Source organism: Myotis yumanensis, unplaced genomic scaffold (assembly GCF_028538775.1).
Source record: "Myotis yumanensis isolate MYYU_CA2020_CCGP unplaced genomic scaffold, mMyoYum1.0.hap1 SCAF_12, whole genome shotgun sequence".
NCBI classification, from domain to species: Eukaryota; Metazoa; Chordata; class Mammalia; order Chiroptera; family Vespertilionidae; genus Myotis; species Myotis yumanensis.
In genome coordinates this window covers 6596725-6624647 of record NW_027223763.1, presented here as the reverse complement: position 1 = coordinate 6624647, position 27923 = coordinate 6596725, and the positions used below count along the sequence as shown (strand labels likewise).

Genomic DNA, 27923 nt, shown 5'->3' with positions numbered 1-27923 from the left:
GTCGCTGGAGCACAGAAACACGGTGCACACGTACACAGAGCCTCCAAGGCGGGAGCATCGACACGCACAGACACACACAGATGCCCCCCGACACACACGCAGGTACTGGGGTGGGGCTGGAGGCCCTCATCCTCCACAAAGCCGGGCCCCTCCGCGGGGCCCCACGGCACAGGGGGCCACTTCTGACCCAGCCTCCCTTGAGCTCCAAATCCGATCCGCCCTCTCGCCTCCAGCGGGGTCAGGGGACCCGCCCCCCGTGCCCTCCGCCTTCACCCCGCTCCGCGCCGCTGCTCCGCTCCGGGAGGGGCCGGGGCCCGCCCGCCCCAGCTCGCGGGGTCAGCCCGCGCCGGCCCCGGGGCCGCATCGCCCCCAACCCCCGCCCCCGCGCGAGCCGCGCCTCCGTGGGGACCCGGGAGCCGAAGACGCAGCGGGTCCCGGCGCGCCGCCCTGCGCACCTAGCGCGGTGCCAGGCCTCGCGGGCGCCGGACGGAGTTGGCCGCGGGGTCTCGGAGCCTTTCGCTCCCGGGTGCCGCGGCCACTTCACCCAGTCCCTCCACGCGCCGTCCCTGCTGGGCGCGGCCTACGGTCCCGCCGGGTGCCTCCCCGCCAAAGGTCGCCTAGCCCAGCGCCAGTCGGGTTTCCTTCCAGCGGCGACATACACACCGTGCCGGACTTCCAGTCCCCGACCTGGGGCCACCACCCCCACCCGAGCGCCTCACTCCAAATCCTGCGAGGCCAGGTTCTCATCCATCCCCCCCCCCCCCGAACCCTACCTGGGGACCCCCATCCCCAGACCTAATCGTCCTCTAAACTTTCCGTCGCCTGGACCCCGGCCTCGCCTTCCTCGCCTGTCCAATGTCCCCCATTCTGGATCCTGGGGCCCCTCCGCGATCTTCGCTCACCCCTCCACCCGCTCTCTGCCACGTCGCAAGGCTCCCCGGACCCTCATCCCAGATCCGGGGCCCACCCTGGGCCAGGGTCCCCTTCCCTCCCGCCGGTCCCCTCCCTCAAGCCCGGCAGCCAGCCCTCTCTGCGGATCAAACCGGCCCTGGGAAGGCGCCGCCGCCTGGGGACGCGAACTCAGCCCGGTGCGACCTACCTCGGCCGGCAGTCGGGGTCCCCGGACGGCGCCGTCCCCTGGAGCTGCAGCGCTCCCCGCCGTCCGCGCAGTCTGGCCTCGTTTGGGGCCACTCCTCTCAGCGCTGGAGCTTTACAAAATATTAATAACGAAGAAGGCAAGGAAGAAAAAAGAAAGCCTTCATTCCCCAACTCCCAAATCAATTTTTCAAGGGGGTGGGGCAGAAGGATTTGTTTCGAGGACAAGCCAAACTTCTGAGAGGGGCCAACGGGGCGTTTGGCCGGGCCAGGGCCCCTGAGCCCGCGCTCGGGGCCGGGCGCCACGCGGGGCGCAAGCTGGGGGCGCGGGGAGCCCTCCCGCAGGGGGCGGGGGAGCGGCGGCGGCACTATTTGACGTGGAGTCGCCGGCTCATCCCGGCGCAGGGATACGAGGCGCGCCAATGAGTTCAAATGTCAGGAAGTTTGAGGAGGGGTGAGGCGGCTCCCGGCCGGAGTATCCCTCCGCCGCCAGCCCCAGCTCTAAACCGAGAGGCTCCTCGGGCGCACCATGGCACTGGAGTAGTGCGGGGAGCGCGCCGGGAGCCCCGCGGCCCGCTGCGCCCCGCCCGGGACCCCGCTGCGCAGCCCGCGCGCCCCCCCCGCCCGCGGGGCCGCCCCTACACCCCCGCCCCCTCCCCCGCCCGCCGCCGCCACCGCCGCCGCCGCCGCCGTCTCCTCCCCGCGGCTCCGTCTGCAGCCGCGGCCGCAGCCCAGCTCCGGGGCTGACAAGCAGGTGACAGAAGAGCCGGCGCGCGTGGCTGCGAGTGCCCGGGAGAGCGCGGCGCGGACTGCAGCCGCCCCGGCCCGCCAGCACGACGCCGGGGCCCGGGGCCAGCGCGTCGCCGCTGCACGCTCGCCGGGGGCAACCGGCGGCCCCAGCCGCAGCCCCAACCCCGCGGGAGCCGCGCCTCCCCGGCTCTGGGGACGCGGCGGCGGCGGCAAGCGGGCCGGCGGGCGGGCGGGCGAGCACCCTGGCCGGCGGGGCCCGCAGCGCGCCCTGCGTCCCATGGATATAGCAACAGGTCCCGAGTCGCTGGAAAGGTGCTTCCCCCGCGGGCAGACGGACTGCGCCAAGATGTTGGACGGCATCAAGATGGAGGAGCACGCCCTGCGCCCCGGACCCGCCACTCTGGGGGTGCTGCTGGGTGAGTGCGGGGTCGGGACGCCCCAGTGGTCACGGCAGGAGACAGGGGCCTCGTCCCGAGGTGGAAGCGGGCGTCTAGGCCAACTGCTAAAGGAAATGGTTTGCAGGACGTGGGAGTGTGGGCCAACACAGGACACTCCGGAGTGATACTAGAGGGGCCGCAAGCTAGACAGGCGTCCTGCGGGGACAGGTATGCAGGGACTTCACCTAGGAGGAGGGAGGACAGACAGCTCCAGCCCCCACCCACCCCACCCCCATCTTCATCGGGCCTCGAACCTAGAGATGCCACTCTGGACGGGAGGTAGGAGGTGGGCGGCAGGGGTGATGGAGGACACAAGCAGTCACCTTAGCAAGCTGGAAAGTAGTGCCAGGTCACTTGGGGAGGGGAGCTTCTAAAAGAACAGTGTCCCCCCCGAGTACCCCAAATCACAGATTTGGGGAAGATTGGGGACAGAAGACCACGAATGCCACTGTGGGGCGCATAAGCCAGCGAGCCCCCAGCCTCACCTCGTCTGTGGGGTCCTACCGGGCTACCCCGAGCCGAGCCGCGCTCCTTCTCATACGTGTTAATACCAAGCGCCGGATCTCCGGAGAAGGGGAGAGCGCAGCGCCCAGCCAAGCCTCGAGGCCTGCGGACACTCCGCGCCCGAGTCTGCGGACCAGGACGAGTAGCTGAGACTGCCGCCCGGCCCTTGCGCGGCGGCCCGGGGAGCACTGGCGGCGGGCGGCGCTCCCGGGCTGCCCTCGCCCTCTGCGCCTGGGCTGCGGGTTCCCAGCGGCCGGGACGCTGGGGTCGGGCTGGTCGGCGCTGACGGCCCGGCTCTCGCCCTATGCGCTGCAGGCTCCGACTGCCCGCATCCCGCTGTCTGCGAGGGCTGCCAGCGGCCCATCTCCGACCGCTTCCTGATGCGAGTCAACGAGTCGTCCTGGCACGAGGAGTGTTTGCAGTGCGCGGCGTGTCAGCAAGCCCTCACCACCAGCTGCTACTTCCGGGATCGGAAACTGTACTGCAAACAAGACTACCAACAGTAAGCGCCTCTCGCCCTCCTCCTTCCCCGCCGCCGGGCACCCGAGCCCGGCCACCCCCACTGCCAGGCCAGGCCCACATCCCCCCGGCCGCCGCTGGGCCCATCAACTCCGAGGGCTCCGCGGGCTGCGCGTCTCCCGCAGGGGCGAACCATCCCAGCCGGGCCAACACTGGTGGGGTGGCCGGGAGCCTCAGGCAGCCTCAGGCAGCTCCTAGTTGCCGCCCTTTGTCCGGAAAACCAGCGCTGGGCCGCTGAGCTGGGGTGCAGGACAAGGCCCTGGGCCGACCGGGGCATAGATGCCACGGTCCTGGGAGGCCTGAATTTGGGACCAAGAACTGATTTCTAAACGAAAGCAGTGCTTTAGGGAGGGAGGCCCTAGTGGTGTGCTTCTCCAGCACAAAGGCAGGGTGTGTGGAGGTTTGGGATTCCTGGAGCGAGGAGGTGGGGTGCAGGGGTGCTGAGCTGCCTGAGCAGCCCCCCATACCCGCTTCCTGCCATGAGCCCTGCTGCGTTTTTTAGTCCCCGATGCAGAGAAAAGGATGTCCATCGTCCCCAGAACCATTCCATGGGGGCATTTTGCACTTATAATTTTTGTTGGTTGGAGAAGGTGTCTAGGAGGAGGACCTCAAGAGGTGGCAAACCGCAATCTGGGGCTCCCCATGGGGGCGGGGAACTGCCCGAATCAGCCTGCTCTGCCCTGGTGTAGCTCCAGGGGTTGAGGCCAGAGGCTGTGAGTTGAGCTGTACCTGCTGACTTTTGTTTTCTAGCTGAGACTCTGGATTTGTCTGGCAAGGGGCTTGGGACAAATGAGAGATGTGGCTTTCCCCCCTTCCATTTGGGTTTTGTGCCTGGCAGTATGATTGAGAGGGAGGCAGGGAGGCGCAACAGCCAAAAGAGGGGTGTGGGGATCCCCAGGGCAGCATTGCAGAGGCAAGTGGGTGCCTGCGACAACTTTCTAGTGAGGCCTGGAAAACTCCTTCGGATGGGGCTGCCGGGTGGGTAGGCTGCTCGGGCGGGCAGTGTGGGGCTCAGAGGGGCTGCGTGTGCTCTGGGAAAAGCCTACCTGCTCTGCCCAGAGACTGTCTCTACACCCAGGCCCTGATGAAACCCCGAGTGGCTGGCCTGCCCCTCCAACTACTTGGCTGGAGTCAGAGCCCTCCGGAGGGCATGGGATTCTACTCTGAAAGGCTCTGGGTGAGCCCCATCCTAGGGCCTACTCTGGCCTGCTTCCCTGGCCTGGGGGCCCAGCAAGAGCTGGTTTTTGTGCCTTGCTCTTCTTGTCGCTGGGGGCTCTCGGGCAGGAGCTGGAGCCAGAGTCGGAGAGCCAGCTCTTCCACTGGCCCCAGAGCCCAGCCGAGGCCTCCCACTCTGTCTGGAGCACCCCCCGATGAGGCACAATGCCGGGGATCCCTTTTGCGCGGTGCCCTGGGCTGATGGGATTCTAGCTCCAGCAGAAGGTGAGCCCACCAGTCAGCTCAGCCACAGGCAGGCATAGGGCAGCACAAATAAAACGGGGAAGGTGGTTTGGGGTAAATGTGGTTGGCAGCGCAGGGCTCGCCGGTCTCCAGCCCACCCACGGCCTGCCTGCCCGCAGCCCTCACTTGCTCTGCCTGCCCAACCCTAGCCGGGCAGTGCCACTTCCCACTCAGCTCAGCCCCGGCCTGGACCACTCCGCACCTGGGGGCAGGAGGCTGAGGAAGCTGCAAGTGGGTCTCGGAGTCATTCGGGCAGGTTTTGGAAAAATTTTTTATATATTGGAAAATGCGTAAAACCTCTCCAACCTCTCGTACAAATCTGTTCATTCTACCCCCACTCTTGCCCTCCTCCCCCCAATCGTTTATGGGGCTTCTTTTGGAAACGAGGAGAGGGTACCCCTGGTTCTTCAGAGCACAGGACTGTAACGTCACAAAATCTGACCTGGGTGTTCCCCCTTCGAGCGGAGTGACCCACCCCCTCGTTTTACAAAACAATTGAACGTTTGCGGCGGCTTTGTCAAAAGTGTATTTGTTTTAAAAAGGAAAAGGGCGCCCGAGAGCTTTCTTCTCCAGTGCCGTCGGGTGAGTTTGCAAGTGAATTTTGGAATGGGGCGAATCTCAGTCTGGGTTCAGCAGGGCAGCAGCCTCCAGGTGGGCACCGTCCATCCCCTCAAGGTGCCCCCCTCCTCTCTCGCCCCCTCTTTCCTCCAGCAACACCGATTAGGTATCTGCTCCAGGTGGGCTGTTTGGGGGCTGAGGAAGGCTTGTTAGCAAGACACTCCTGGGGACGGATTCCCGGGCGCGGGGTCTCGCTTCAGCGTTTCGCGGGAGAGAGCCAGCGCCGCCAGGCTAGCAGGGGCTCCCTGGGAAGCAATGTTCTTTTCACAATAAAAAATATATTTCACGATTTATTTATTTTTTTTCTTTGAGGATCGCAGAGGCATATTTATTGCATCTGTGCGTAAATGCTTTCAGACGAGAATCCGGGCAAGTGGGCACACAAACGTGCCTTCTCGGGTTTGTCTGGTCTGTGCGTCAGCAGCGTGGGGAAATGAGCAACCCCCCACCAGTGCAACTTTAGGGAAACGTGTCCTCCCGGCCGAGGAGCAGCGGGGTTCGGTGCTTAGAAAGAAGGGGCTGTTTTTCCTAAGCTCTTTTCCTCCACTCGACTTGTCTTCAAAGCTCCTGGACACCCAGAAGAGCAGCATTATTTTACGCACCACGGGGGTAATTAATCGACACTCGGGCGAATTTAATAGCATTTGATAAAAAAAAATCCACCGGCACGCCCTGCACGGGCAGAAAGAGCGGGGCCCCGCGGCATTTGGCATTTTCATGCATAACTCGAAAGTCTCCTTTTTCTCCGGTGCGTTTTTTGGGGGAGAGGTCCTGCTTATTTAAGGAAAAAAACAAAAGCCTCGGATTGTTCTCCTGTGCCTGAGGCTCTGGCCGCTGGGCAGCCCGAGCTCTGCGGACAGCAGATCCAGCTAGAAACCGGGAGGAGATGCGCCTCCTAACCCAAAATCAGGAACCCCCTCTCCTTCCTCCGCCCGAGAATACATGAGAAAATGACAGCATAGCGCCCCCCATTTTTTCCCTTGGCGGCTTGGCCGAACAGGATTATGTAACTCTTTTCTTGCCTTCTGTCGCTCGCCTGGAAAGGGTTTCTATCCTGAGGAGGTGGCGAATTCCTGGAGGAGGCCCCAGGAGGGGGGAGGGTTGGCGGGAGAGTCCAAAAATCTGTCACAAAATGGAGTCTAATCGCTTGTAAGACAGCTCCCAGGTCTGGGGACCCGAGATCCGTCGGTGCCCGCGGGAGCCTGCGTGCGCAGAAAGGCACTGGGCTGCCGCCCGCCGAGCACCCACCTCGGCCTCCGGGCTGGGCGCCCTTCAGCCAGCAGGGCCTGCCGGGGTGCCCTCGTCTCCCTGCCTCCCCGCCTCCCCGCTGCAGTCAGGGGGCCCTGCTGAGCCTGCGAGGGTCCCGGGGCTGCTTGCCCAGGTAGGATGCGCCAGCCTCGGCAGGAGGGGGGCAGCGAGGTTTTGATTGAGTTTCACAAAAGCCGTCTGAGTCCCGGGGTGATTTTTTTTTAAATTTACCCCAGCTGGCTGCGTGAAGCTCCAGGGGCCCAGCCCCACTTTTCCAGCACATTCCTTTCCTGGGAAGTGTTTACACCGGGAAAGGCCTTCCTGGGAGGCTCACCTCCCCTCGGAGCACCGGCAGCGGCAGCGGCAGAGCGGGTGCGGTGCAGGGAAGAGCAGAGTCGGCCCCAGCCCTTTCTGGCCGTTGCTGCCTTTCCCAGCGTGCAAGGCCTCCCGTAGGCCCTACTGCAGGGTGCCATTCACCAGCAGGACCCCTCCACCGGCGGGTCCTCCAGCTGGCAGAGTCCCCCACTCGTTCAGGGCTGCAGACACCCTGCCCCCAGCCGGGGGTAAGGGCCTGTCCGGGAAATGGATCCCCTTGGAAGGAAGGCCAGCGCTTTGCCTTATAAAAAGGCCTCCGTACTGCTCTCCTGGGGATCTGAGGGCTGCGGGGCTCACTCCGCCAGCCCAAAGCCTGGGGACCGGACCCTCTGGCCCCTGGGAGGGCACCTCTCCGTTTAACCCCAGCACCTTGGCTGCAGGCGGAAGGGGAAGCAACGGCCTTCGCGAGGCTGCAGTCGTCTGCCGCTGAACGGAGGCATTATTCACAGCTGACTTCTGGCTCACCCTGTATTCCCCAGGCTCTGGGCTCGACTAGCCTAATTTGTTTGCCGCTTTTTTTCCTCTCGAGTGGGGGAAGCGGGTTGTGAGGATCTCCTCTGGGGTATGTGATTGGTGACCCTCAGCTCCCTCTCTCCCGCCCTCCCTGCCCACTGGAGCCAGGCTAAGGGCCACACTGCCCTGGCACCTCCCTGAGCCTCCTCTGTGAAATGGGGACATGCCCACCTGGGGGAAAGTATTCTTATAAGGATTCGAGATAATGTGCCCCAGAGGACCTGGCATCTTGTTGCCTGGAAATTATTGTTGTTACTATTCCCACCGTCAGCGTGGCGAGGAATGCCTCGTCTTCAAGGACACACACCGAATTGCCCACGGGAAAAGGGCAGCTGGAATTCGAGGCTTGCAGGGAAGGTTGGGGTGGGGGGCACCGCTGGGGAAACCCATCCCTTTGCCTGGGACACTGGGGGGTGGGGTTCTGATGAAGAGAGCTTTAGACTCTGAGGCTGACCTGGTTCACCCCCAGCCCCACACTCGGCAGCTGTGTGATCTGAGCCAGGGGGCTGCCCACCTCTGAGCCCTGGGTTCTCCATCCACGAACCAGGGGTGATGATGTCATTTCCTAGGGAGTTGTGAGGGTTACACAGGGCACTGGGGCCGTGATTGCTCTGTGTTCCATGGGATCCTGTGTCCTCTCCCGCACCTCCAGGGAGGCAGAAAAACTTCTGATAGTTGGGGTGAGAACAGATGCCAACTGGGCACCGTCAGAAGGACAGGCAGCAGGGTGGGGCTGGCTGGCATGCTGGCCAGTTTCTTCCTGGGAGCCGTGGTGGGTGGACGTTGGACCAGAGCAAAGATCTTTCCCCTGGGGAACCATTGGAATCTCCAGGGTCTAGCTGGGAAAAGCATATTCAATATTATGATTTCATACTTAGAAAAATGGCCATGCTTGTTGTTTTTGTGATTCGTGTGACAGAAAATAAAGCTCAACCAACATCTCTGAAGCTGGGGGGGCGGGATTCAGAAGAGGGGGTATACGGAGGCGAGATCCAGGGGTCTGCGATTTTCAGAAAGAAGAGGAGGTTTAAAAGGTGAGACACCAGGCCAGGTGGTCAGAGGATCCTCCATCCCAGGGAGGTTTTTTGGTCCATGATGGGAAGGCAGTACCGCTGCAGAGAACTTCCTCTCTTCTGTGGCTGTGAGGTTTTTAAAACAAAAAAAGGGGGCGGGGGAAACCCACCAGGTCCTACGTTGGCATTAGTCAGGCTGAGGAATGGAGGATGCTCTCAAAGACATGAGTTATAACTTCCAATTTGTTGGACACCACAGTCAGGCCTCAGCTTCGGGGAGGGAGGAAGAGAGGGATGGGCGGCTCGTTGGAGGAGCCTGGGCGAGCTGTCAGTCAATGGGGGGTGCAGGAGGACCCGAGGCCCTTGGCTCTCTAACTGACCCAGCCCTCTCCAACCCCTAGATTCTGTGCTGATGGCAGCTAAGAGCAAAACCAAAATTATATATATATTTATTGCCCCTGCAGGCAGGGTGAGGAGGCAGTGGTAGCGAGGGGAGGGCCAGGCTGAAAACCATATTTGAAAAAGTTGATTCACAAGGCAGAGGAAGCAAAGTGGCAGACGTTTGCCATTTCATCGACCGGCTGGTGTTCTCCATTCATGTCATAAATGTCTCCTGTCATTTGAAGCCAAAAGCAACATGATTTGGTTCCCCGGTGGCCTATAGGGTTTTTCTCCTTTTTTTTTTTTTTTTTGCAGTAAATGTTTATTTGTTAATAATATACTTTAAACAGCCTAGCCTTGACCTCAAGTCTCCTGAAGCATCCATCTTCTCTCCAAAAAATCTTTCAAAGTTTGTGTAATTTTGGGGGGAAGGTGTAACTGACGGGGCAGTGAAGGGCCTGTGTTTGCTTTAACTACTGCTGCGTGGTGGAGTGGTGGGTATAAGGGGCCACTGTGCTCGGAATGGCAACTTTCTTGGGTTTCAGGCCTGGCTGACAGCACTTCCTTGCTGCCCTGTACCTTTGCTTCTCCTGACCAGTACAAATAAATGTCTGCGTGGGCCCTTCCTTTGTTATTCCCGGGGCAATAGTCTATCCATCTCTGTTCAGCTTCTTGACTGGCAGCTGCTGGACCTGCCCGGTGGACCCTGGGGCCCTGAATGGGGGGGGGGGGGGCTAGGGGCAGTGTCGGGTCCGGAGGATGTGAGTGCAGGGGGGGCTTTGTCTCAATCCGGAGCCCGGCTCAGACAGGCCTGGACTCAGAGTGCTGGCTGATGGCAGAGCACCTGGCTGGCCCTGCACTCGGTGAACTGGGGGAAGTGTCGCTGGAGGAAAAACCCGGTTCCTGGAGTCCAGTTCCAGGAGAAACAAAGACGTTTGCTTCCTGGCCCGCCTGCGCTGTAAGAGGTTTCCCTGGGAACTGCGAGGCGGTGCCAGCCGGGAGAGCAACAGAGGTGCCCACCAGGGCTGGTGGGAGTGAGGAGCACACAGAGCTGCTGGGTAGATGCAGAGAGCCCAGGGAGCATGCAGGCGAGAACACAGTGCTGCCAGCCCCCTCCCCGCCCCCAGGTGCCTCTGCCCCCCGCGCTGCAGCAGCGGTGATGGGAGAGGAGGAGCGGCACTGGGCCCTGGGCCGGGGCAAGCTGAAGCGGGTGTGACTGCTGTTCTTCTCCTGCCTCCTGCTTTCCTCGGGGACTCGGGGACTTGTCATGTGACTCCTGAATTGCCATAGTTACTGGGCTGTCAGGGTGTGGGGGCCCGCCCAGGCCAGGAGCTGCCGGAGCCTGCGGGGATGGAGAGGACTAACGCGCTCTGCGGACACCTCCTGGGAATGGAGGTCCTCCTCCGTGGGGCACATTTTTCTCAAAGGAAAGAGCAAGATTGCAATGACAGGCCAGGGATGGAGACAGGCACTGGCTCCCAGGGACACAGTCCAGTGGCCTTTAAGGAAGGGCAGATGGCTCTTCCGGAGCCTCAGTTTTCTTCTCTGTGAAATAGGGGTGATCATGTCAGTCTCACAGGATGAAGTGAGGAAGTCTCTGAGAATAAAGTGAAACAAACGCAAAGGTGCCAGCCTGCATTGGGCATGCAGTCAATGTATGTTTCCTTCCTGCCCGCCTGCCAGGGACGTGAGCCGGAGACGCCCTGCCTGGCAGGAATGCATTGTCTGCCTTGCGTGGGAGGCCTAGAGAGAGCGGCCTCCAAGACAGGCTGCCCTGAGGGACCTGGCCCACCCTCCTGCTCCCCAGCCAGGTCTGGGGCCTGTGTTTTGAAATGTTCCCTTGGAAAGGGCATGGGGAGAGGCTGGCTGTCACCAGTGGGTCCTTGGAGGCAGGCAGTGCCACTGAGGCACGTAGGTCTCGTTTTTCTCCAACAGACTCTTGAATGTGGCCAGTGTAGATGTGAACTCACAGGAGCGGAGCCTTACTGACCCCAGAGGAGCAGGCCACGGTAGTGCGTCCAGAAGGGAAAGGACTTGGCCTTTGTTGAGTGCCTGTGATGTGTATTGACCTTTATCGCTCTAGCTCCACGTGTAGGCGAGGAAACGGAGGCTAAGGAATTAACTTCCCCTGGGTCCACAGTTACTCTGTAGCAGATCCCAGGCAAGTCCAAGTCCCAGAGCTGGTCGCATCCTTAAATCCTCATGTCCTGGCTTTCCCCAAGGCCCAGATGTCCGCTCTGGACAGTTGGGATTCTCCCTAGACTGCCCAACCTGGAGAGTGTGCGGGGATAGCTGTCCAAGGGCTGGAGGGTTGGGGTAGGGGTCGCTGCCCTCCTTGTGCCAGAATGCCCTGTAGGGGTGGCCTTTGCCAGCGTAGGGAAAAGGTTAGAATAACTGCCTTTCTCCCGGTGGGAGAGCTTCCTTCCAGGCCCTGGCGTGCGTGCGCGCAGAGGCGGCTCTCAGCGGTCTCCACCCGCGCCCTCCTCCAGGCCCACCTCTCCGAGGGGTCCTGCCCCTTGTTCTACTTTCCCCCGAGGGGACAGCGCAGTGCAAGGGCTCCGGGGCTCCCGGGCCCCTCAGCCACGCCGCGGGCGCCTGCAGCGGTTGATGAATTTCGGTGTCACCAGGGGTTTAGCCCGGATTTGGGAACCGCGCGCTCTAATACGCGCACACGGTCCTGCCCTTTCTAAAGCGCAGCCCTTTCACCCAGCCGCTGATTTATGAAGGAACCCGATCCCGGGACGGGCTGGGCTGGAGCCGGGAGTCCGGGGCCCCGCGGCAGCCTTCGTGCTCCTCCGCGTTGCGAGGGCCCTTGGCGGCTCCGGGGTCTCTCCTGGGGCTCTCCTGGGCTGGACTTGGGGCGTCCTGAGGGTGGGGCCTCCCACAGCGCAGGAGGACGAGTCCCCTTGGAGCCACTTGCACCTCCTGAAAGGGAGGGAGGCTAGCGGAAGGGGTTCGCGTTTTCGTTCGGAATGGAGCAAAGCCGCGCCCCTCCCCAAGCCCTCCCGCCGACCCCCTCGGGCAGGCCCAAAAGCGGCGAGTTCGGGAGGTTTGTTTATTGAAGGAACAGAAAATTGAAAAGAGAGCCTAAGACCTTTTTCCCGCCTGAGAAATGTGCAAAGTCCCTCGGCTCCTGGAGGCAGGCGGCCAGGCGGCCGGAAAGCGGAGTTCTCGGTGCGGAGGCTCGCGCCCCCAGCCCCCACCCCCTGCGCCCGGCCCCGGCCCCGGCCCCGGCCCCGGCGCGGCGGGAGGGCGGCATTTTTTCAGATTTGGTTTGCAGGGGGAGAACGTGATTGTATCAATCCACAAATATTTACTCTTAACAGACTTGTATCTGTGGAGATTTCGAACAAAGACAGTTTAGGGGGATTACAAAAACCTAAACCCCGTTTTTTCGCCCGGACTTGGTGCTTTAAATGCCAATTACAGGCCAGCCATATCCAACAGCAACGGGGGGGAGGCGGGCAGGGTCGGGGTGGGGTGGGGGGGGCGAGTCCGGCCATTAAATGTAACTTTTCATTATGAAAAGGATTTCACCGGTTTTATCTTCTAATAAGATTATGTCACGAACACAAGTACCTAGGAGGGTGCTGAGTGACAGGGCTCTGTCGTTTAATCAGAGGCTGCGCCGCTCAAACCGCGGGGCCCTTTGTCCCGCCGGGCGAGCGACGGAAACTTGCCGTCCTAATCCCCTTATTCATGTCAAGCAGAGAAAAGAAGGCGAGCACCTTACAACCGTGTCCCCTCCACCCCTTCCGAGGGCAGGAGGCGGGGGCTCCGGCCCTTTCGCCCGGCGCAGGGGGTCTCCCGGGCCGGTCAAGCATTGCAGCAGGGCTGGGAGAAGGGGTTGCTTTGCGGGAGCCTCGATGGTCAGCTTCCGGGAAATGGGGGCAACGGCCCCACCACAGAGGATTCTGGTTGGGGGGGATTTATTTTAATTAATTAATTTATTTAAATGTTGCGTCCACCGAGGCAGAGCACAGCCTGCTCTGTTCCCTCTTCCCGGGAAAGGAAGGACTGGGGGTGCCCACCCGCCATCCCCATTAGGGCGGGATTGACCAAAATCAAGAGGCTCATGGAGATGCCCAGCTGGGGTCGTCCGCGGGGCAGATGTGGTTGGATCGCCCGCCGGGACGAATGTTCCTCCGCTGGTGCTCCTGCGGGTCTGGGAGGCTGACCCTTCCGCTGCTCGCTCAGCCCGTTCCTTCTGAGGGTGAATTCCTTTGTCCACCCCCCCACCCCCCACCCCCCACCCTCCCCCCAGGAAACCCGCTCCTCCGCTGGCCGGCCGGCGCCTTTATTCTCAGCACCGCCACCGCTCGCTACCCTGGTCCCGCAGTGGCAGACCTTCCCCGCTGCGCCCGGGCCGCGCAGACCCAGCCGGTGCGCCGCCCGGCCCCTCGACGTGGCCGCCTGGCCCGAGCCGGGCTGCGGGCTGGGACGTCTGCGACTCCAGCCCTCGGAGAGGCCGCTGCGGGAGCGGCCTTTAGCCGCGGGCGTTCGCCTCCGGGCGCAGCGGGAAACCCGGGGCTTCGGAGAAGCAGCCGCGCGCGTTCCGGGTCGCTGCACCGGCTGAAAAAAACCAAAAGCAAAACCAACACTCGGCAAAGGCGTCCCCACACCTCCGCGTGGCGCCCCTGGAAGGGCCAGGCTGGCCACTTCGGGGCTGGCTTAGACGGAAGGCGCAGAGTCAGCGGGGCGGAGGGACACTTCTGGGGAATTCGCCTCTAATACACGCGGCTCCTCGCGGCTCCTGGGCCGGCTTTGAAAGCTCTTGGGGTTCGGGCTGTGCTCGGGGGCAGCCGCCAGGGACCCCGTGCGCCCTGGGAGTGCTCTGGGGACGCCTGGTTGCACGCAGCCTGCTCCCTCTCGAGCCCAAGCTCCAGCGCGGGGAGAATCGGCCGAGAGCTGGGTGTCACCTCGTAAAAGCGACAGGCAAGGGCTGTTTTATGGGGAGGGAGAAGGGGCAGGAAGTGATGCTTCCATCTCTGGCCGCACTGGGACCCAGAGCCCCTGCGGAGGGAGCCCGACTTGGGCGGAGGACAGCTCGGGGGAAAGGATAGAGTCCAAGGCCCTGGGGTCCGGGCAGTGAAGCGTCGGGCAGGGCAGGGCCGGACCGGAGCTGGGAAGGGGACGGCCCCTGGGCCGGGATCTGGAGCTCACCTCCCGCCCGTCCTGTCCTCTCCTCTCCCGGAGCCCCCTCTGCAATCCCGGGCGCAGCCAGCAGCCCCGGCCCTGCCTCCCAGGCCGGGGGGCGGGGGAGAGACTTTCTCCCTCGAAACACTTGATACCAACTTTGTTTTTTGGGCAAGAAAAATAAGCCTTGTTTGGAAAGGGGGGGGGGGGGAGCAGTGAGCAAGGGAAGGGGCGAGCCTGCGGCGGAGCAAACTTTGCGGATTAGGTTTCAGCGCCTCCGCCCCACCCCCAGCCCCGCCGCCGTGATTTGTGTGCGGGGGTCTGTGACCCTGCGAGGCATCAAACGGCCCGCGGGAACCGGCCGAGTTCAGAGGGACAGTGGGCAGAGGGGCGGCCTAAGACAACGCAGATGGTTCATATCAGCCCTGCCGGCCAGGGCTCACAGCGTCTGCCCGCCAGCCCGGGCTCCTGGGCAGGGAGAGAGCTGGGGTCTTCAAGGGAGACCGAGGCCTGAGTGAAAGGGGCCGGACCGCAGCAGTCAGTGCCCAGTTGGCCGCAGCTGAAGGGAGGCCAGGAAGCCAGGCACCGAGCTCCTCCACGGAGGTCTGCGCCCCTCCAGCTAAGGAGGAGCCTGACCCTCTGGTCTGCCCAGGCAGCCTCTGAGCCCCGACTGGTGGGAAGGAGACCCTCCAGGCGCTGCCAAGTGGCCTTGTCTACCTCCCCTGCCCAGGAGGCAGCTGGGCTCATCCTGGTCATAGCGCCCCTCCCCCAGGGGCCCTTAATAGCTTGTTCTTCTCAGGAGGCTCCAGCTTTCAGCCTGCCTGCTCTGATGGGTTAGGGGAGCCCCCACGCCCTCTGACATTCATTCATTCATTCATTCATTCATTCATTCTACCACTTGATGGGAGCCTTCTCCTCCCTGCCTACTGGAGCCCTGCTGCCTGGCCTGGGCTGAGGGGCTCTTCTCCTTTCTTGCTTCTCCCCCAAGGGAATGATAAGAAGGAGGCTCACCCATACCTTTGGCCTCCACGCCTAATTGGCCTCTGAGCCTGCTGTCCCCTCTTCCTAGAGCTGGGGCCCTGCTGGCTGCTGATGCCAACAGCCCCAGGCCCCTCAGGCCTCATCCTCAGGTCCTGGCTTTCTCCATGGCGCCCAAGAACCCTCTTCAGTGACCCCCACGAGGGTGCAGCAGGGCTACACCCACCAGCCCACCAGCCGCTGCTTTAGAATGGCCCAGCTGAAGGCTCTTCAAGATCCTTGTCGAAATGGGAAAACGAGGCCCAGGGGCGACCAGGACTGGCACCAAAGCTCACTCGGTTGCAGCAGAATGGAGGCAGGAACCCCAGTCTGCCCACTGCCCGGTTAGGGGTTTTCTATGTGTCAACTACGCAATTCTTTCTAGAACCCTCTCCCACTCGGGCCAATTCTGTCCTCCCCGGACTGAGGTCACGGAGCAGAGAATTCTTGGTCCTTCGGTTGTGGCTCCTGAGAGGGGGTGATAGGAAAGCCTCCAGGAGGAAATATGTATTTTGGGAGCTTTTCTGATGGGACATGTGGGTTTGGGAATTTTCTCTTCTAAATTAGGACATTGAGGGACAAGAGCCAGGTGAGCACAGGGCCACATCCCACCATCCCCTCGTCCTTCCGATGTCTGACTCCCACGCACCCTGGGCTTGGACCTTCCTCTCTGCAGCGAGAGGAGGTGAGGGGGCCGTGGGTGGGGGGACCTCTCGGGGCTCCATCTTCCAGAGTCCCTACCTCGGGGGAGCAGCCGGCTGGGTCATCTGTACATGGAAGACACATCTGTCTTCCACATGTTGGAGGCCAAGCTGAGGACATGTGGTTTGGGATGTGTTATCTTAATCATATTTATTAGCCAATCCTGAAATTTAAAGAAAAAAAAAGTTTGATAGTGTTACGATTTGGAGAAGATCCCCCAAGTCTACAGGGTGAGAGAGCAGCCCCGGCCGCCAGCAGCGGCCAGGTTCCTTTCAGCCGGGATCAGGACGCGGCTGTGGAAGTTCTTGGGTCGTTCTGTGTGACGGAATCTCTGTGCTGTGAAACAACACTTGCCGCTTTCATTTTCTCAAGCAGAGATCTGAAGCAGAATTAATTACCTTGCCTTGACTGATAGTTGTTCTGTTGGAGTATGGTTCTAATCCTTATTAACATTCTCTAAAGTCAGGCATGAAATATGACTTTTACAACACACTCCTTGGCATATGTTTTTCTTTCCCGGGATATTTTTCAGGCTATCTCCGAGCGCACTGCTGTTCATTATTTTTGCCACAGGTCTGAAGTCGCCAACCCCACAGCCGGTCCCGCGCGCGGAGCACAGCCAAGGGGGTGGAGGGTGGGAATGACACATCTCTGCTCACGACGCAAATTGCTTCTGATTATTGCGCTTTGAATGTTTTCCTCCATCATGTTTTTATTAAAAACTCCAGCAGCACATTTACCCTTGATGGTGTCTTCATTTAGGTTTAAAAAAAAAAAAAAAGGAGCAGGGAGTTCCCCTTTCTATAGCAGTATGTAAAGAAAATAATTCTTATGACCGCAAGATTACCGTCCAAACCTGGTTCTAGTAAAGTTGGCCCTGCTTTGACAAGCCCAGCAGGCTGGGAGCTTTTTCCAAGTGCTCCAGCTGCTGGGGAAACAGACCGGGAGGAAGCCCACGGAAGCCTCTGTTCTGCAGGGAACACAGGGCGCCTCTGGGAGCTGACACTTCCCAAGTCTGTGAGCTGCAGAAGGGGGCCTGGCTGCAGGGGGCTTGCTGACAGGCAGGCCCAGCCGGGAGAGCACAGACAGCAGCAGTGGCAAAAATGATCCTCACAGCCAATGCTTCTGAGTGCACATGGTTGTCACGCCTGCTGCTCCAAGCGCTTCCGTCCTTTACCTGTGCCATTGTTATTTTCCTTTTTGGAGAAGACAGCTGAGGCACAGAGAAGTTGAGTAATTTGCCCAAGGTCACACAGCTAGGAAGTGGACCTGGGATTGGAGGACAGGCGTTCCTTGGGGAGGGCAGATTCTGCCCCCTTGCTGAGCTCTGTGCCCCGGCGGAGGTTGGGCACCAGAGCCCAATGTGATCTGTTGAATGAATGCCTCCTAATTTATGGCCAGGATTCACTGCGTGCTGCCTGTGGTTAAGGTTTGATGGGACTAGCTCATTGAATCTTCTCACTGCCGCGGGGCAGGCATTATAATTACTTCTCATGTTGCCACCCTGAAGTTTGACCTGAGAGGTGCAGTTACTTCCCCGAGGTGACACAGCCTCGGATGGCAATGGTAAGAGCTACCGCCTCCTGGGCACTTGTTATGTCTACCCTGGGCCCTCCAGATCTTGAAGAGGGTTCCTAAAAGCTCTGTTCTTTACCCTGGTTCCCAGGTGGCAGAACTGGGGCTCAGAGAGGTGAAGCCACACACCCAGATCCACACAGCCCATTAGGAGCTGCACCTTCCTGGAGCCAAGCCTCGTCCTCTGGACCCTTCTCGGCCTTGAGGGGCCTGGGCTTAGGGGAGCACTGGGGCCACGCCTTCTTGGTGGGCCTCACTTTAGTGGTACCCTCACGTTAGGGCAGATTTCGGTATCAAGGGGTGGAGTGTGCCTGGGACCTACCTCATCATCCCACTGTAGCCTCACTTTACAGAGGGGGAGCCAGGGCCCAGAGAACTTAAGTGACTTGCCCTGGGTCACCCAGCCAATGAGCTGATGGGAATCACACTCAGGTGCTCTGGCTTTGGGGCGGTGTTTCTCAGAGAGGGACTCTGAGTCTTCATCACCAGCATTGTCGCCAGCAGGCATGACCGTTGCTGGGCGCCTTCTGAGTGCTTTGCAAATACTCCATGACAGCAGGGAGGTTCGGAGAGGGGAGGGGACTTTCCCAGGATTGCACTGCAACGTATAGTCCGCCTGCTCTGGACAGGGGACAAGAGACAGGGGAGCAGGCCCAGCCCTCCGATGCAAGCCGGCCAGCCCTCACGGGGCTGCCTTTACTCCTGTCTTGCCTTCGGGGCTCAGGGCAGGCGCTGTCTGCCCTTTGAAGGGATAGCCGCCTGAGTGTGTCACTTTGAACTGCAAAGGGGCCTGTGGTGAGGGCTCGGCCCCCTCCCACGTGCCCCCTCCGCCCACCCTCCAGGTCTGGTTCCAGTTGGCAGGCCTGGAGCCAGAAGGGCAGGCAGGGCGGCGGCCCCCTGTGGGATGTCAGCTTGATAAGTGAGCAGCGCAGACCCCTGGGGGCGGCTGGAGCTGGCCGCCCACTGGTCCAACCAGCCACATGCCAGAGTTCAGGCCAGTCACCCAGGTGCCATCCTCCCACAGACATGCCCTTGTCTGCAGAGACACAGCTCCCTGGATGTCAAAGATTTAAATTAAAATAACAGTGATAATAGTGCTAATAATACTAATTGGTCAAAAGAAACATCCTGCCCCTGGCATAGGGAGTATCACGGAATCAACCATGGTCTCTGCCTGGTGAGTGCTCATGGCCGGAGGTCAGGGGTGGGTAGCAGGTAAGAGGCTGCTGTGGAGTCTGCGCAGCTAATCACCAGGAACCCAGCCAGGGGCCTTCAGTGGCTCAACCAGGTCCTGGCTCAGCTGCCCTCAGAGCTCCCCGGTGAAGCTGGTGTGGTGAGCGGTTGGGGCAGAAATCATGCCAGCACAGCCCCTGTGCCTGGAAATGTTGGCCTCTTCTCTGATTTGGTGACCCCAGAGCTGATTCCTTGGGAGGCCGAAACTTAACCAGATGCTTAGCCATGTAGACAGAGGGAAAGATGCCAGTGCTTTGGATTCAGAGTTTCATCTAGGCCAGCGGTTCTCAACTTTTGGGTCGCGACCCCTTTGGGGGTCGAACGACCCTTTCACAGGGGTCGCCTAAGACCATCGGAAAACACATATATAATTACATATTGTTTTTGTGATTAATCACTATGCTTTCATTATGTTCAATTTGTAACAAAGAAAATACATCCTGCATATCAGATATTTACATGACGATTCATAACAGTGGCAACGTTACAGTTATGAAGTAGCAACGAAAATAATTTTATGGTTGGGGGTCACCACAACATGAGGAACTGTCTTAAAGGGTCGCGGCATTAGGAAGGTTGAGAACCACTGGTCTAGGCGCTGCCACTTACCAGCTGTGTGACTATACGCTAGATGCTTGACCTCTCTGTGCCTCGGTTCCCTCAAAAGTCTGTTGAGGACCAAACACCTGCCTTAGGGCAGTGATGAGCTTTAAAGGAGAAAGCAGTGCAGTGTCCTCATGGTAGTGTGTGGTTCTTGCTGATATTGTTACTGGTGCTCCCATAATCCTTTGTGTTGGGCCTGAGCAGGCATCTGACTTTGGTTATGTGTGTCAGGCGGTCTCCTTGCTAGAGTTCTCTGTGTGCACCATGCCTTGGCTGGAACAGGGCATGATGCATAGTAGGTGCTCAGTTAGTATAAGGGAATAGCTTGGGGGCTAGACTGGCTGGGTTGATCTCCAGGCTCAGGCTCTTTCTACCTGTGTGACCCTTGGCAAGTTCCTTACCCTCTCTGAGCCTCTGTTCCCTTGTTGGTAAAATGGGAATAATCAAAGAGCCCAGCTTCTAGGATTGTTGCATTAAATGAAGTGATGAATGCAAAGAGCCGTATCAGTAAATGTGAGTTATTTTTGTGTGTGGGAAGGCCCAGGGCAGGGGTCTGGTTATAACACAAGACAGCAAGAGTCTGGGTTACCCTGGGCAGCTGCCTGTGAGATGGGAGGCTGGAACTGAGGAGGATTTGGGGAGGGCAGTGCACGTAGGGGCACTGGTAGCCAGAATACTGAGGGTTAAATTGGTGGCCTGAGAAAAGTGGGCTGGGACAGTGAGTCTGGCTGGAGGGGCTGTCTAGGGGCTGCTGGGACATGGGCTGCAGAAGGGAGGGGGGATGGTAGCTATGCAACAGGGTTTGGATTTTATCCTGTGGGCAGGAGGGAGCCATTGAAGGTTATTGGACAGGGGGTGACCGGACTGGAGAGGCACTTTATGGAGGTGACACTGGCAGCGGGTGCATGGGATTGGAGACAGGAGACTGTCACTTTGGAGGTGAGGGCAGTAGAGGGGACTGGAAAGGGGACAGATTCAAGCCAAATCTAGGAGGCAGTTGGAGGACTGAGGGGAAGGGATGGGCAGAGGGAGAGTGAAAGAGGCCTAGGGCTTGCAGCGGGGGTGATGGCACCCCAGGTCCTGAGCACTCTGGGCTGGTCCCAGCAAGCGTGACCTACTTGGCTGCGTCCTTGCTGGGTCCCGCCTCAGGGGCATGTGATCTGTGCAGCCACACAGGCCCTGCACTCAGGACTCTGCTCAGCTTAATGCTCTGCTGTCGCCCTCTTGAAATTCTTAATACTTTCCAAACGCGTTCTCTGGGTTTTCCTTTCACACCAGGCCCTGCAAACTAGGTACTTGGTCCTAGTTCCCTGAGTCTCGGGCTCTGGCCTCTTGAAATAGAGGCCTGAGTGGCCTGAGCTAGCACCAGGCCTGCAGGAGTAGAACCCCTCCTGCTCCATGGGCCTGAGCCTTGCTCTCCAATGGCTTCTTCCTCCTGGCTATCAGCTTGGCCTTCCAGGCCTTCCTCAGGCAGGCCCCACCCCCTCTCATCCTCTGTGCTCAGCCACGAGCTCACCTTCTGTTCCCCACATATCTCTGACACTTGTCCACACCTATGTCTTGCTCAGGCTATAGTGGTTGTGCAGTATGTCCCCTGGAAAAGCCCTCCCCAAACTGAAAGCTTGGCACCAGTTTCAAGAAGTCTCCCTGGCTTCATACTCCACCCCCTTCCCCAAGACTTGGGTCTGTCCTGCAGGGCTTGTTCAACATGCAGATGCCTCGGTCTGTGGACGGGCATGAACTGTTGGGGTAAAGCCTAGGAATCTGCATCCTTAGCAGGCCCTGGCGGGGGGCGAGGGGGGGCTGCCTGTGTACACTGAGGCCTGAGAACCTCTGCCCAGGGTATCCCCAAAGCCTGGCCCAGAGCGGTGGTAGTCTCCCTGTGGCCAGGCACATTGCCTGGCATGGCATGGCATTGGTGGTGGGTGGCTCTGGATGGACAGGTGGGCTGGCAGCAAGTGTGGATCTGAGGGTGGTTGGGAGGACACCTGGCCCATCCTGGAGATTCTAGCTGGGCCAAGGTCCTTCCCCTCTCCCTGAAACCCATGTGGTGGCCAGGCTGCCCACAGTGGGGACCAGAATGGGGCATAGAAGATCAAAACCAGTGCCCTCTCGGAGGCAGGAAGTGAGCAAAGGTCAGGGGGGTCCCCTGGCATCCTCTGCCAATTCTTCACCACCTCCCATGGCCACATCACAGCCAGGTCTGACTCCAGCCCCTGCGTCTCCCTGGCCCACCCCCGCTCTCCTCTTCCAGACGCATGCTTGTCATCCACTTGCTCATGGCCCACGCACCATCGTCACACAGGGAGCAGACGGGACATCCTGGGCTCTCCAAAGGCACAGGGGTGGACTTTGGGGATGGGGGACATCTGGAACAGGTCCCCGGGGGAAGTAGATGTCAGAAGTTTTTGAAAAGCCATTTGCAGTTGGAGGAGAGGCTGTGGCAAGGGCACGCCAGGCCGGGGCACTGCTTGGGCGAAGGCGTAGAGACTACAAGCCCAGACCATACTAATATCCCCCACGCGTGCCCGATGCCACCACACAGTCATCCGTGACCTTGCAGGTTCAAAGGAAAAACGTGCGTTTCAGAGCCTGGTGGTGCTGGTCTTGGTTCCATCACTTTCTGCCATTTAACTCGGGTTCTTCCCCCATAAATTGGGCAGTCTGGACACCCACGTCACGATTTCCAGCAAGTGAAGAAATGGTAGTTGCTGTCCTCGTCCGTCATCTCACAAATGGAAACTGGAGCCCAGAGAGGTTAAGCCGCTGCTCCGGGGTCACCCAGCTGGGAAGTGGGGGGGGTTGCACTCAGGCCTGCCTGCTAATAACGCCAAGGGGACACTTCTTGGTGTCATGGGTGCTGCCTCCTTAGGAAGGAGGTGAGACCCTGAGGCCTGATTTGAAGCCAGGCAGTCTGAGCCAGAACATGCCCTGTGGGCGGCCGGCCCTGCAGGGGTAGCCAGTGGGAGGCTTCTAGGGGAGTGGCACGGTCAGATTCGAGCATGAAATGCCCTCTGACTGCTGAGTGGATTGTAGGGCGAGCAGGGCAAGGCTAGGGAGGAAGCGATAAGGTGGGGAGGGTGCGTGGCAAAGCATTGCTTGGTGTGCCCATGGCTCTGATTCAGATGGGCACGCGTGTCTTCACGGGTGTCAACAGACCTGAGCTTCGCGAGGGCCTGGCCTGTGGTGGATGCTCAGAGAATGTGTGTGGGGCACGTGAGTGGGCACCAGGCATCCGTCCATGCTCGTGTGTGCGTGCATCTGGGCACAGGTCTGTGTAGCTGTCCTCCCGTGTTAACAAGGGTTCATCAGTGCGTGTTAACACGGGTATTGGTGTATGTGTGCACGTGGCAGGTTGGGAGATGGCAGCCTCTCTCCAGCCGTGCTGCCCGGGAGCAGCCCAGGGAGCCCTGAGCAAGAGGGCAGAACGCTGCTGGCCTCAGGTGAACCCGCCAGACCCAGTGTAGCTACCAGCGGGTCTCGACACCCTGTCCCCAGCCCGGAAGCTTCCAGCCCCACCTCTGCTCAGCTTTAGTGCCATGCTGTCCGTAATGAGGTCATCACCACGGTACATCGTCCCCAAGTGTTTAATCACTACGTACCTGCCAGCTTCCTGCGGCTGAGCTGCTGGGTGGCGGGCGGTGGGCATGGGCGCCGCGAGCTGGCACAGGCGCATCTGGGAGGCGGCATCCAAAGAGGCGGCTCAGAGCCATCACCAGACCCAACGCTTACTCTCCCAAACGCTCAGTGCCGGCAGGGGAGGGGCTGGGGCAGCGGGGCGGGACAGTGCCTGTGTCAGTGTGTGTTACTGCATGTGCTCCTGTGCCCGGACGTGCTGCTCTGCAGTGCATCCATGTGCCCGTGACAGTGTGCATGCATGTGTCACCTGTGCCTGTATCTGTCAGCAGGGAGGGCGTGTTGCCTGCATCTCAGTGTGTCCGCGGACATGGGCAGTTCCATGGCGTGTGATAAGTGTGTGTCTGTCTTGGGGATGCTGTGTGTGTGCAGGTCCCGGCCATGTGGGTTGAGATGGCAGGGCATGGGGAGGGTGCACACACGTGTGTCAGAGAGGCACCATGTGTGTATGTTTGGACACAGGAGCAGCGGACGGCCCCTCCTGGCCTGTGACGTCTGTGGCTGGCTCCCGGGTTTAGGCAGGAATTTCCTCTCGCTTTCATCATAGTCAGAGGGTGGAGGGTGGGGTGTGATGATGGATGACAGAGGCAGCAGCAGAATGTGGGTACCCTCTTCACTCTCTCTCCGAGGTGGGAGCAGTCAGCAGCTCCTCCCCTTCTCCCCTACCCTCCCTCCTCTTCCTCTTCTCAAGCCCTGGGCCCAGGCTTAGCTTCAGAGCCAAAGGTGTAGATACCCAGGAAGCCTCCCCAGGTGGAGCCCAGCCCCTGGGAGGGGACACACGACCCCTCTTTTCTTCTGTGGCCTCCACCAGGGGATGTGCTTTGGGCCTGTAGTCAGGTCCCAGGCTGAGGTCTCTGGGCCTGGCAGTGAGAAGGGGTCCGATGGCAGTGCCAGGCAGGGGAAGGTTCCTGGAGCCCAAGGAGCCCCGGCCCAGGTGAGCCCCTGCTGGTGCCCCTGGCAGGTGGGTCATGACAGGTGTGCTCCAGTGGATGGCCCCAGCTGGTGTGTCCTCACAGGTGTGCCCCAGCCCATGGCCCCCAACAGGTGTGCCCTGACAGGTGTACACTCGCCGAGTTTCTCTGGGCAGAGGGGTGGAGCCCACCTGCTGGCCTCTGCAGCCACCCCCCAGCCTGGAGGCCACTGCCGCCACCACCCCTGCCTGGCCCCAGGCCCTGCCCCCCTGGGGAGCTGACCCTGACCCCACCAGGCCCCCATGTCCCAGCTCAGGGGCGCACAAAGGGAGAGGAGGGAAGAGAAAAATCGCAGAGATTTGTCTTGTCTCGGGCTGACAGCGGAGCGAGTGATTGCCAGGCCCGCTTGGCAGTTTTTAATCATTTTATCTCTGTTCTCGGCTCTGGCTCTCGGGGGAGACAGCCAGTGCTTAGCAGTCTGCTCAGAAAGACCTCGGGGCGCGTGGCGCAGCGGCGGCTCCGAGCTCCCATTATTAGCTGTGCTCTTCGGAGCGCGCTCCGATCTCTCCCGGGGGAGCCGGTGAAAAATTAACACCGGCCGGCAGCGCGGGCGCCCGATGTAACTGTAATTACTCCATTGATATTCCTCACACAATAGCGCTGTCATCAGTCATTTACATAAACTTTCTCTCCTCAAAGACGGGCGGAGGTGCCTAATCCTATTGGGTGCTTCCACTGCATGCATTATACATGGCAGAGGGCTCCTAGGTGAGGCGGGGAGGGGCAGGGAGGGCGGGAGCGAGGGGAGGGGAGGGGAGGGGAGGAGAAAGAGAGTTTAGAGAAGGAAGGAGTGAGGAGAGGCAGGAACCGGGAGAGGCAGGGAGGAGAGGAGGAGAGGAGGGGAGGAGTGAGAATAACTGGAAGAGAAATGGCGAGAAGAGCTGGGGGAGGGGCGATGGCAGAGCCTAAGCCACCCCAAGGAGGGTCGGGTCCCCAGGGCTGGAGCCCAGTTGGGCTGGGGTCCTGCTTTGCCTGATGAGGGTCCCACTGAATCCGGGGTCAGCCCTCCAGGGTGGGCTGAGGATGGTCCCTGGCCAGCCCGCCCCTCAGCATCTGTCTACTGTCCTGGGCAGGCGAACCTGATCCTCTAGGGACCTGCAACAAAGGCCGGCCCCTCTCCCGGGACCATCCGGGGCCCACTGGGGTACCTGGCCTAACACCCCCTGCGCCTCTGGACTCTGGCTGAAGACTCTTCTGCTGCTAAGGAGTTAAAACCTCCCTGGAAATTATCCCTTTAATGACCTAATTAAAGACTTCGGAGCCACCTACTCCAGGGTGAAAGCTAATAATACCACCCAACAATAATAATCCCGATGGAGCCCCCCTGTTATTGCTGCAGCTTTGCCCCTTCTTCCCCCCATCCCCTCACCTGGCCCCTGGCCTGGGGAGAAGCCCCCCCCCCCCCCCCCCCCCGCCGGACTGAACCCTCCAGCTGGGCAGGGAAGGGCTCAGGAGGGGACCAAGGGGAGCAGCCCAGGATAGTCAAATTTCTGTTGCTGAATATTTAATGAAGCTTGTGTGGTTTATTTGGTTGGCCTGTCGATTTTTATTCTTCTGTCAATAGCTTCTCATATGTGGGGCTGTGATGATCTTTAGCAGGGCCTCTCCAGGGACAGCTGCCACTAAATGCAATTATGGATTTTATACCTCAATGTGTTTGATATTTCCACTGATCTAATTTGCAGCCTGGTAGTTTATTGTTTGGCATTTTAATGGCGTTCAAATGCTATGGGAAATTTGATTTCTTTTTATAATTCCTCCTTAACGCAGTTAATGCGGGTGGCGGGATGGCCCAGATTTTAGAGCCCAATGTATAGAAAGAAGGGGGAAGAGAAGAGGACACCCTCGTATGTGTTTAAGGAGGTGTCCATTGAAGAGAGAGCTCCCTTTGCGTGCGGGGTGGGGGGGCTGGGGGGAGCCCAGGTGCCTGCCTCCTCCAGGTTGGGGCTCTCTGCTGGCTGCCTAGGAGCGGGAGCTGAGGATGCGGGGTGATGGTAGCACCCAGAGCTCAGGCCGAGCCTTGACTCCCCGTGTCCTGAGCTCCATGGTCTGTAGGCCTTGTCACGGGACCTCGCCAAGCAGCTTTTAGGTCTCTGCCCTGTCTAATTCTTTTTGCTGTTTTTATTTTTATTTTTGGTTTGTTTGTTTTTCAATCCTCACCCAAGGATATTTTTCATTGATTTTTAGAGAGTGGAAGGGAGGGGGAGAGACAGAGAGAGAGAGAAACATCAATGTGAGAGAGACTTATCAATTGGTTGCCTCCAGCACCCACCCTGACCAGGGCTGAGGATCGAGCCTGCAATCGAGGTACATGCCCTTGACCGGTAATTGAACCCAGGACCCTTCCGTCCTCGGGCTGATGCTCTGTCCACTGAGCCAAACCGGCCAGGGCGTGCCCTGTCTAGTTTTGGGCAGCTGTAGAGTCAGGGAGGCCAGCCCTCTGTTGCCACCAGTTTTTGTGACCTGTATCTAGGGCAGGGCCTACCCCAGTCCTAGGCCTTTGAGACTGGGGGTGACTTTGTGACATGCCTGTCATCTCACAAGTCCGGTGGGGCCTCAGCCACATCCACCCAATGCGTCCACTCCCAAGTCCCAGGTCAGGGATGTTTCCGCTTTTGCCTCTCCTTCCCTTCCTGGCCTCCTTGGAAGGCGTGGCCAGACCTGGGTTCCTAGAGGCTATGTGGGCCTTTTCTAGGCTGGACTAGAGCAGAGAGGACGCTCAAGTCCACAGAGCAAGTGGGGGTCCCTGCCTCCTTGGGGCAGCTCCCCGAGCTGAGCCACCTTCCTTCCTGACAGTGAGTCCTCCCTCGGGCTGGGCAGGTGGCCAGGAATGACCGTCTGCCCCTGGTTAGCAGGGTGTGGCCGTGGAGGACACTCGGGGGCTGCCTGCCATGGCGGGACCGCGTGGGCCGGACTCCCGGCCTTTGTCCTGGATTTTCTAAAACGTCTTCTTGGGAAAGAGAGTCTGGGAAGGCTCAGGAGCCTCTGCCAAGTGGCCTGCCTGGAAGCGAGCAGGGAAAACGGGATAAGCCGGGGGAGTACGTCTCTCTGTCCTGGTTTCCAGGACCCCGTTGGGCAGGCCGGGCAGCTGCACGGGCCACGATGAGGGAGCTCACCCCGAGGCCTTCCGGGGAGGGTCTGTCCAGGCTCCCTGTGGCCTGTGGACCCCAAGTTCTGGTTTGGGAGGTCCCCTTTCCTGGAGCACAATGGAGCCTGGATTCCAGGACTTGGGGGGATGCAGAGGTAATTCAAGGTGCCCTTCCTGGACACTCCCATTATCTCTCAGGAAGTATAGGTACCGTTGTGTCCCCATTTCACAGAGGCACAGACTGAGGCTCTGAGAGTTTTACGACACCTGCCTGAGGTCACAGCTAATCAGGCCCAGGATGTAAACCCAGGGGAGTGTACCTTCACAGGCCCTTCTCTTAGCCACAGTGCCTGACAGCGTGCTCTTCCCGGGGCTGGCCTGTTCGGGGAGAGACAGTCACCCCCCAGCCTGTCGATTTTTATTCTTCTGTCCTTTTCTTCCCTATTCTTCTTCCTCTTCTCCCTTCTCCTCCTCTCCCTTCTCTCAGTATCACTGGCCCTGAGCCAGTCTACCCCCATAATCCACCGGGCTGCTGGTAGGCTCTGTATTTGGGGGAATTTTGTAGCTTTTGGAAAGGAATGGCTGTCCTCTCCATCCTTCTGGGGGATTCCAACCTTGCCATTTGCCCCAGGTCTCTGCGTGTCTAATCCATCTTCCACATGGCTGCTGCCCATAGCGTTCGCTGGAACAGCCACGCTCACGGAGGCCCTGCTCCAGGCCAGGCCCCGGGCCGAGCACTTCACATACTAGTACATCCTCTCACAACTCCACGAGGTAGGGACCGTGATTCTCCCCATTTTACAGATGAGGAAACTGAGGCTCAGACAGGACATTCCTGCTAGGGTCCTAGTGAGACTCAAAGCCTCCCCCCCAACCAGAACAATTGTATTACCCACCAGCTTTCCTGTGTGTCTCCTGCCGCCGAATGTCACGGCAATTGTGTTCATATGTGTGTCCTCAGCCAGCCTAGGGCGCCCAGTAGGGCAGCGGCTGGGTTTGTCCTACTCATCGTCTGTCTGCTGCCACAGCAGGCCTGGCACACCCCAGGTCC

The 27923-nt window shown here is 59.9% G+C and overlaps 1 protein-coding gene across 1 annotated transcript in view; it reads left to right on the top strand.

Moving 5' to 3' along the window:
- Nucleotides 1-2122: 2122 nt before the first annotated feature.
- The window catches only part of LMX1B (LIM homeobox transcription factor 1 beta), a 73797-nt gene continuing 47996 nt past the window's right edge, over nt 2123-27923 (top strand). The window contains exons 1-2 of the mRNA XM_070430029.1: nt 2123-2261; nt 3102-3288. Coding sequence (XP_070286130.1) covers nt 2123-2261; nt 3102-3288 — 326 coding nt within the window. The remainder of the gene's footprint in view (nt 2262-3101; nt 3289-27923) is intronic.